The 9,607-nt window shown below is 51.5% G+C and overlaps 1 protein-coding gene across 1 annotated transcript in view; it reads right to left on the bottom strand.

Moving 5' to 3' along the window:
• Positions 1-9,607, bottom strand: part of Irf8 (interferon regulatory factor 8) — a 22,408-nt gene that overhangs the window by 12,245 nt on the left and 556 nt on the right. The window contains exons 2-4 of the mRNA XM_031341595.1: positions 6,510-6,684; positions 2,578-2,761; positions 799-887 (exon numbers count right to left, since the gene is read on the bottom strand). Coding sequence (XP_031197455.1) covers positions 799-887; positions 2,578-2,761; positions 6,510-6,683 — 447 coding nt within the window. The 5' untranslated portion in view covers position 6,684. The remainder of the gene's footprint in view (positions 1-798; positions 888-2,577; positions 2,762-6,509; positions 6,685-9,607) is intronic.

Raw genomic sequence — 9,607 nt, 5'->3', positions numbered from 1 at the left:
CTCTCTGCCTCTGCCTCTCTGCCTCTGCCTCTCTGCCTCTGCCTCTGCCTCTGCCTCTGCCTCTGCCTTTGCCTCTGCCTCTGCCTCCTGAGTAGCTGAGGTGACAGGGTTTGGACCAACTGTCTAAGGGGACCTCATCTTGCTTACTTGAGCTTAAAGGGTTGTTTCAGCTATGAAAACCCCACCTTGTATAGACACAATATAAAGGCTAAAAACAGAAACACAAAAAGACATCTGTTTAACTTAATGGAGCCCACTGTGCCTTCAGTTACAGGCTGCCAACCATGCATGTGATGGTGGATTATTCTAAGATCTGTGTTTTGTGTACGCTGCTGGGAGCTGTTGTGCACGCTAGGTGAGCACTGGGCCATGTGCTGGTCCTCACCACAATTAGTGGATCCTACTGGCCTTAGTCATGGAATCCTATAGCACATTCAGGAATAAAACCTGTGTATTAAAAAGCAAGCCATCTAGTTACCATGAGGGCCGATAGGATGACCAGAAGCGGTGGAGGCGGCCATATTCTATTCCTGAAGCCCGGCTAAGAAACAAGGCTAAGACTACATGTGATCTTCAAAGCCGCTATTCAATGTGTTTAACTAAGCTCGGAGCTTAACAACACTTTGCTGGACTTGCAGTAAAGGGAGGGAGGCAGGCCTGGGGAGGTAGCTGGGGGTCCCTCCCTCTGCCTCTTCGGGTAGGAGTGTCACTTCCTTGGAGAGCCCGAGGCTCCCAATGCCTCTGAGGGTTAAGCAATGTCTGATCCCCCCGAAGATGCCCGAGACCCCCTCCGCTCACCTCCTTGATCAGCTCCTCGATCTCTGAGCGGCCACACTCCATCTCCTGGACTTCGCTCATGCAGCCTGCAGGTGCCACGCCCAGCTTGCCTATGGGAAAGGGGACAGACACCATGACCCAAGACAGCCAAGCACTGCAACCTTTTCTTAAAATGCTGAATTAAGGAAACGGAGGTTGTGAGCGTCCTCGCTGGTTTTGACCAGCAGCTGCTGGAAGGTTTGGGAAAGGCTCGGTCGTTCCTTCTCATGGCCGGGTCATCTGATCCGCCAAGTCAAAAGAGAGAAGTGGTGGATGGTGGAGGGGTTGTAAACATGGGCTTTTAAAGGACAAGGACCAGACTTTGGCTTCTGCCTTCTATCTGAACCCCACTGGGTGCATTTTATACCAGGCATTTATGGCCCATATACTAAAGGTAAGTTTGCTAGTCTGGGTGTTTTCAAACACCCAGAGATTTCCTGGAAGGTAGGGAGTGCCAGGTAGCAGAAAATCTTTTTGACCTTTTATATGTGTGTCTGTGCGTATGCGTGTGTGTGTGTGTGTGTGTGTGTGTGTGTGTGTGTGTAAGTGCCACATGGGGAAATCACACACATGCTGTTTCACAGCCCCTGCCTGCCTCCCAGGGGACTAATGGTTTTATCTGCTGGTATCCTAGTCCAGATGGGTTCTGACCCAGTTTGTATCTCTTCCCTGGCCAGACATTTGCCTTGGGAAAACTTCCCTGAGACACAGTAGGACCAACAACTCCCCCCCCCCAGGCTTCCCACTCCCGGGAACCTGTATGATCTCCCCATTGCTTCATCCAGATGGAGAGAGATTCACCTAGAAGCCATTGCTGGGCAAGCAGAGGGCGAGAGCCCCACCCACCCACCCAGAGAAGCTGGCAAATCACTCAAGTTCATAGTACAGTATACCAGACAAATGCCATGCAAATGCTATGTTCCTCTGCCTCTCCTTCACCCCCAACCCTGCAGGTGATGGGGCTCCACCCACACTATAAACAAGTAAGGGTCATTTACCAGGTCAAGCCTGGCTGATCCTGGGGGAGCAGGGCTCTGAAAGAAACTTCCCTATTGCTTCAAATCACTGTGAAGACAAACAAGCTGGGAAGTGGGGCTGTTTGACCTTCCAGAAGCAGTACAGAATGGACCAGGCCCTGGGAGCCACAAGGCTCTACTGGGGAAGGCCAGTTTGTGTTCATTCCTTTACAGATGTTTTTAAGAGTTTACTGCTGGAAGAAATCTCAGGAATGAGGTCATTCCCGCCAGCCAGCAGTGACATACTGAAGCCATCGGTGAAGTCCCCACTGCTGGCCCATCTAACTGGAGAACTTTTCACTGGACCTTACTGCCCACCCCTGCCTTGCCCATCCCTCCCCAGCCTCCTCTGTGGACTGCTAGGAAGCAGAAAGGAATTCTGCATCACAGTCTTCAGCAGAGCCTCAAACCCACTCAGGGGAGTTTACACTGAGCTCCAGGGGCTCTGCCAGCTTCCCACTCTGAGCCATGACCCAGAGTCCACCACCCACCCCTCCAGGCCTCCGATCAGCCACTCCCTCTGCAGGAAGCTGCCACTTGACAGCACATGGCGTGTGAGGTCAGCAGACCAGCTCTCTGGGTCTGCTTACACAAGAAAGAACAACTCTGGTTAGCTGGAACCAGGCACCCAAACCCTGTGGGTGGCAAGCCTGCTCTGGCCCTGAGAAGATGGAGGGCTTCAGGAGCCAGCGGGGGAAGGTAAGGGAGGGCCCTAGAAGGTTTCCTGACCCCAACAGATAGTTACATTTCTGCTCTTCCTCGGGGACGATTCGGTAAACTTTATACGGCTCAGAAATGTCCAGCTGGGACCGGTCAGTTACTTCTTCAAAATCTGGGCTCTTGTTCAAAGCACAGCGTAACCTCGTCTTCCACGTGGCTGGTTCAGCTTTGTCTCCCTCTTTAAACTTCCCTTTAAAAACTGCCCAGGCCTGAAGAAAGAGAGAGAAACCCAGTAAACACAGAGAGACACAAACCACAGAGTTCAACTCGAAGGCCGGCTGCTGCACACCACCCGCCCCCCCTCCCCAGAGACTTTCCTGGCCATCAACCCTTGTCCAAGGTCAGCACCCAATTGGACTTCAGGAAGACCACTGTATCTCAACAGACAAGAGCTGGGTAAGGGTCCCCAAAAACACTCAGCAAAGCTGGAATTTGAACCCAGGCTCCCCACACCCTAGCATGCATCTTTGGCAGAGTCCCCTGGCTCGAAGGGCCTGAGGCAGGTCTCAGGTCATGAAGCCTGAAGAGGAAAGTGTAGATGGCTTCACCAGCACAAAGACTTCCTGCTTTTTCACATAGTGCCCCAAGCATTCACCGGACTCTCCTTTTAATGGAAAATTTGTTTTGGCATTTTTGTATGATTCTAGCCTTTTAAAATGCATTGAATTGTTCTCCCTGTTAAGTGCCTCTTCTTCTTCTTCTTCTTCTTCTTCTTCTTCTTCTTCTTCTTCTTCTTCTTCTTCTTCTTCTTTTAATTTCATTTTTCTGACCTATCCAAAGCTTATGCCCTAAGTAAAGGCCAGAAATTCAAAGCAGGGGCCTACAAAATACAGTGCTTGCTGAGTAAACATGAAGACCAAGGTTCAAATCCCCAGCACCCATAGAAAAAGATGGGTATGTGTGCATGTGACCCCAGCACTGGGGGGACACAATAACAGGATCCACAGGGTCCATTGGCAGCCAACCTACCTAGTCCCTGAGTTCAGTGAGATCTTTTGTCTAAAGAACACAGGTGGACAATGATAGACAAAGACACCCAGCACGGACCTCTGGCCTCCAAATGCACACGCACGTGCACTTGTACACCTACAGGGGATACTTATGTTCAAGGCCAATGCTCTCTGCCCTGTTGATGCCAAATTCTGTATCTCTGCTCAGCAAGAAGCTGGAGGAACATTCCTACCCCCGCCCCCCCCCGCCCCAAGCCTGAGTGGTCACTTCCTCTCTGACATAGTTGCAAACCCACTTTTAGAAATATTTTTTTTTTAAGTAGACAGTTTCCAATTCTAGCCTTTATTGTAAATGGCACTGCTGGCCACACACTGACTTGTGGGCTGTTGTGAATTCAAAAGCAGACAGGAACAGCTGGTGGACTGGAACAGTGACTCCAGGGCCGGGCTTACTGGAAGTCTCTGCCTCTCTGCTACTGGCACAGTGAAGACCACCCTACATAGCAAGGCATTCTCCAGCAGTACCTCTCCCTGGATATCGCAGCCCAGACATCTGCCGCTAGAGTAAAGACCAACCCCCCCCCCCGAGAGTGGGTGAATCCACTCTCCAATGGCACCTGAGGAAGCACAGACACCCTAGCAGTGTCCTGGTGAGTGGACACTTGACAGAACTGTGGGGTCTCGGCAGCGCTGCCCAGTTTATCCCTTCGTTCTGGGATCATGCTTCCTCTGGCAGGAAAGCCTGGAGGCCCCAGGTATCAAATCAGACTCCATGGTCAGGAAGCATGCTGAGACAGCAATGGGTACCAGTATGAGCCTACCCTGAGCTTGGCCGCGTCTGGCCAGAAACCATCTTTAGAGATGGCTATCTTAGCTGCACTGTCTCTCAGGACTGAAGCTACAGAGTGAGTGATCCTGGGACCCACAGAGGCACCCACTGCTTGAAGTTCTTCTCTGCTGACACCGGGAGCGTTAACACTGGCAGTGTAGCTCAGTTGATAAGGAGTATTTGCCCAGCCTGCAAGAGCCTTGGGTTCAGTCTTCAGCACCGCATAAACCAGGTATGGTGGCCCACATCAGTGATCCCAATACTAGGGAGGTAGAGGCAGGAGGATCAGAAGGTCAAGGTCATCCTCAGCTACGTAGCAAGTTTGAGATCAGCCTGAACTACGAAAGTTCTGAACTCAAAATAAAGTAAAATAAAAATTAAGCCCTAGGCCATCCTTCTAGGCCCTCTGCACATAGAGTAAGTGATAAGTAGTTAGGCCTATCTCGACGGGGGCCCAAGGAATCTCGGCCCTTGTCTGATTGAGATAAGTTCAGTATCTTTTTCATTCTCCCTCTGTGGTCTACACAGGAAGCAGGCCCCAAAATGCTGCCCATAGACAGCACATGGCTCTCTGGTGTAATCCCTTTCCTGGTAGAAAAGCAAGCATATACCTTTTCCTTAGCACCTACATTTCTTAAAGGTTTTAACTGACTGAGAAGAGTGGGTTTCTTACTTAAGCAAACAGCCCCTAAGACGGCTCTATCTGCCCAAGGCCTTAGCCTATGGTTCCTTCAATAGCCAAGTTCTGCTGAGGTACCCAGTCCACACAGGACAGCTCAGAGAAGACTCTCTCCACTCCGTGTCTCCCATTGCTTGCCCGCCTCCCCATCAAGTGGGTGCCCGTTGATCTCCCGCCATTCCTGCCGAGATTGATGTCTCATTTCAGATTGCCACACAGAGCGACTGCGTAACCAACGGAAACATCGGGAATCTTGCACATTCCCCTCGGTGCTGTTGAAACGGCTTGTTGGCCATGAAGGACGTTGCATAAGATGCATAAATCTGGGGCTTTATTTCAAGACTCCTGCTTTGCTGAAGCAGGGAACTGGATGAAGAGAGGCCTGCTGTCTCCTGCAACAACTGAAGCCCCTGGTCCAGAACTCTGCCCTTTTTTTCTGGAAGATTTGAGATGGTCTTTCAGCCAAGCACACTGTGCCTCCGAGTTTAGTCACCATATGCTTGGTCAGAGTTCTCACTGGAAAGGAGAGACTGTGCCCCAAGAGTGCAACATCCAAGACAGTTTTGATAGTCAGAGTCTCTGCAGGCCCTGCTCCCCATTTGAAAACAGTCTTGAGTCAGCTTTTAGTCCTTAGCAATTCAGTGGGTCTCATGGTCCTCATAACCTTCCACCCCAGCCCCAGCTCCCAACAACATACAGAACTAAAGGCAGCGGTTTACAACCTGGACTCTGGGTCAAACCACCAAGGCTGCGGCTGTTCACAAAGTAGAAGTGTGGGCTGACCATGACCTAGGGCTCCGAAACTCCCAGAGAGGAATACATTCCTAAGGCCTTAGAAACACTCACAGGTGACTATGACAACACTCAGGGGATGTCTGACCCAGCCTGCCTGCAGAACTGGGCTGGGCTGGTCCTTAAGAAGAAATCACCCTAGTTCTCCATACTATAAAGGGTTTAAGACCTTGGACCACCCGGTTCCAAATGCCAGCTCTATCACACAGAAGCTATGAGATCCTGGAGAAGCTGCTTCTCTCTGTGGCACCACAGAATGCAAACAGGAGTGTCACCTGCCACCCAGGGTGAGATGAGAAGGTGGTGGCTCTCAGCTCAGCTGTGTGGCTTGCCCTTGGCCATAGCGCTCTCAGTCCTCTCAGAGGGAAACATTAAGTGCAAGCTCAGGATGCCCCCGGAACCTGAGCCAGAAGCAATTGTCACCCTCATAGCTGGTCCCAGCATGCCAAGAAGGAGTCACACTTTGAAAGAGCAAAGACTAAAGACTTCCTTAGTACACCAAGCAGAGCATGTCAGTGCATCTAGGCAAGGAGTTCGGAGCAGGCAGGAAAGTCGCTCTCGGACCTCATGAGGGAACGTGCCAGAACCAGGCCCTCCTCCTTGTTTCTCTTGAAACACTGGGCTGTTTAGTCATAAGGACATTCCTAAATACCTCCAGCGCCAGAGGGAAACCAGAAACCACCGCGTGGGGACGCAGGGGGCTTTACCTTGAAGATGGAAGCATCCACTTCCTGATTGTAATCCTGCTTGCCAGCATGCTTCCAGGGGATACGGAACATGCTCTTCTCATCATTTTCCCAGATCAGCCCCGGGTACATGCTGCTGTCGATCTGTTCGATCAGCCACTGCCGCAGCCGCCGCCCACCATTCCGGTCACACATCCTTGGAAAGAAAGCAAATCTTTCGGTATAACAAACGTGTCTCTGTGAGTCAGAGCACTCCTGGAACTGACAGGAAGATCGGCGGTCCACACAAAGGTGCCCACTTGGGAGACATCTGGGCCAGTGCCAGGAGATATCAGTAGTGCCCGGTGACCCTAAACCCAAATGAAAACCGAAAGGCTGTTCACGGATATGCCCCACCCACGGCTCTAGCTCTGGGTCCAGCAGTTCCCTGACCTCCTGTTGCAGACACTGAGGGCACCTGCTGGGAAGAAATTCCTCTCCTATGAGGCTGTGCTTTCTATGAGCTGCTCCCCACTCTGAGAACCAGCATGACTTATCGATGCCCAGGAGACTGGTGTTCCTCACAGACTTTGATCCAGCACCAGGAGAGAGAGGACACCCCTCGAGGCTACTTGCGGGTTGTCCTTTGCTAGCTAGGGTGATAACAGGAATACCAGACAGTATAGGGCCCTGTTCCCACTGGGATGGAGTTAGACCTGGAGTTGTGTTCCACCTGGGTGACCTTGAAACCATTTAACCTTAGTGTTAAGGACTCGGTGTGGGACCTGTGTGTAAAGTACCTGCATCAGATTGTGTTCTAGAGGACTCCTCCAGCCACACAGGGAGCTCCTCAGGAGCTCTTACAATCAACCCTCAGTGCAAGCAAAGGGGACAGTATAAAGCCAGCTCAGGAGCTCCACATCCAGGTCCACCATCCCTAGACACCTCATGGCACACTCGGACACTCTCGGGTAGCTTTCCCTCCAGCCAGGGGAGAGAGAGCACTGGTGCACAGAGACTCGCAGCCAGCATTTACTAGAACAGCCTGGAAATCCCCAAGGCAGTTGGACAGACGCCTACCCTGAAAACCAGAACACAGCACTTCTAGCCTTCCAACTAAAATGACCTCTTGGGGCAGGGAAAGAAAGAAGTAATCATCGGTGAAGAGACAAGATGTTGCCCAGAACACAGTCACATCCAGAGCCAGCACATCCCACAAAGCAGCACGGTCATCAGGATTGCTTGGAAAGAGGTGTGAGGTTCAGAAACTCCAGGCAGCCGCAGGTGGCAGTGGGTCCAGGAAAGCCAGCAGCAGTCTGGGAGGAGGGAAGTGAGGTCTCTCCGGGGCTGGCTTCAGCTTTTCCACCCAGGAGCCCCAGCTGCCACCGGTGGGCTTAGAAGTGGGTAAAGGCTGAGGCAGAGTCAGACTTCAGTCTGATTTGAGGCAGGGGCTCATATCCCGGGCTGATCTCCAGCTCCCTAGGTTGATGAAGACGGTCTTGAACTCCTGATCTTTCTGCCTCCGTTTCCCCCTTGCTGGGGGCTGGACCCAGAGCTTGTGCCTGCTAAGCAAGTGCTCTGCCACCCAAAGCACCTCTCAAGCAAAACAGCAAGAGGACTGAGAAACTTTGACCTCAGCAAGGGTTCTTCACCTGGGGGAGCCGTTGGCTCCTAAGTCTTAGGACACTCACAAGAAAAGCAGGGAAGAACGGCTATCTCAAGAAACCCAGAACTCTAAGACCACTGAGTTCCTAAGTGACAGGTCAGGACGGAATACCTAAGAAGAGAAGTAAAATGCCACCAGGTACCCCCAAAAACCAAGTAGGGCGCTGGCTCCTACAGCTTGTTCTGGAGAGGAGAGAGGAGGCTCTCCTGGCTTGAAAGTGTCTTGTGTGGCCTCTAAGGATGAATGTGGGATGGGAGCTGGGGCAGGGGATCCAGAGTATCTGAGGATATGTCAATTGAAAACCTCAACTCATCCCCTGGAGATGGATTTGTGAAGCACACCCCATGGTCCCTGAACCTCCTCAAATCTTAAGAGACTTCCCTGTCAGGGCTGAGTTTTTCCAGAACAGAAACGGCACTTTCTTGTCAGGGATCCTCGGGTGCCCAACACCTCAGAACTGTGAAGCACAGCTGTCTTGGTGGGTGACAGAGAAAGGGGGTCTTTGAAATGAAAGGTGAATGGCAGACCACGAAAGCTAGGAAGTTAAAAATCCTCTAACCCAGCCTCTTCTACACTCGGAAGGGAAGAGACAGGGAGGGACAGCCATCCCCTTGGGCACAGCACAAACTGTCAGCACGGTCCCTGTGACAGCACACACAGAAGTGGTGCTGTCTTTCATTCATTCTGCAGAAAGAATGCCTCAGAGGGGTTTGGCTCTCAGCACCCCAACAACCCCCTCTATTGCCTTTGAAGCCACTCTGAGGTCCTAGGCAGGCAGAGCCTGACTCCCTTACAACTATGGACAATTAATGGTTTATAAACACACTCACATGATTATAGCTTCCTCTTCTTGATTTTGAGGCAGCATTCCCTGTGGGCCCAGGCCTGTCTACAGCTAACGTACAACCAGAGCAACGTGTCTTAGGTCAGGCTTCTCACAAGGCAGAGGGCAGAGGCTCACCTAACACAGAGGTCAGAATCTGCACCAGCCCTGTGCGGCAGGGTTCACACCATACTATCTCTTTCATTCAGCCCTGGGCAGCAGTCTGACCACCACTGAGCGGAAACTCATCACAGACAAGTCTCTCTCTGGCCCCAAGCTTCCTCAAGCCACTGAATCAGTCCCGGTTCTTCATGAGGAGCCTGCCATAACTTAAAGGGACAAATCTAGAACTGACATGAAACTGCTCTTATCTTTGGCTTTCAAAGAAAAAAGTGGGGCCATTGAGCACCTGGGCATCCCCCCCGCCCCCAAACTATGCCTGAAATCCTAACACTCAGAAGAAGAGGTAGGCAGATAGATAACCAGGAGCTCATGAGAATGAGCCTGGTCTACAGAGTGAGTTCCAGGACAGCCAGGGTGATACAGAGAAACCCTGTCTCGAAAAACAAACAAAAAAACCAACACCAACAAAAACAAAAAACAAAAACAAAAAAAGTGGTCTACCATTTTAAGATTCTAGAACACTCGTGG

The sequence above is a fragment of the Mastomys coucha genome, unplaced genomic scaffold (genome assembly GCF_008632895.1).
Source record: "Mastomys coucha isolate ucsf_1 unplaced genomic scaffold, UCSF_Mcou_1 pScaffold22, whole genome shotgun sequence".
Lineage (NCBI taxonomy): Eukaryota > Metazoa > Chordata > Mammalia > Rodentia > Muridae > Mastomys > Mastomys coucha.
This window is presented reverse-complemented; position numbering and strand designations above follow the sequence as displayed.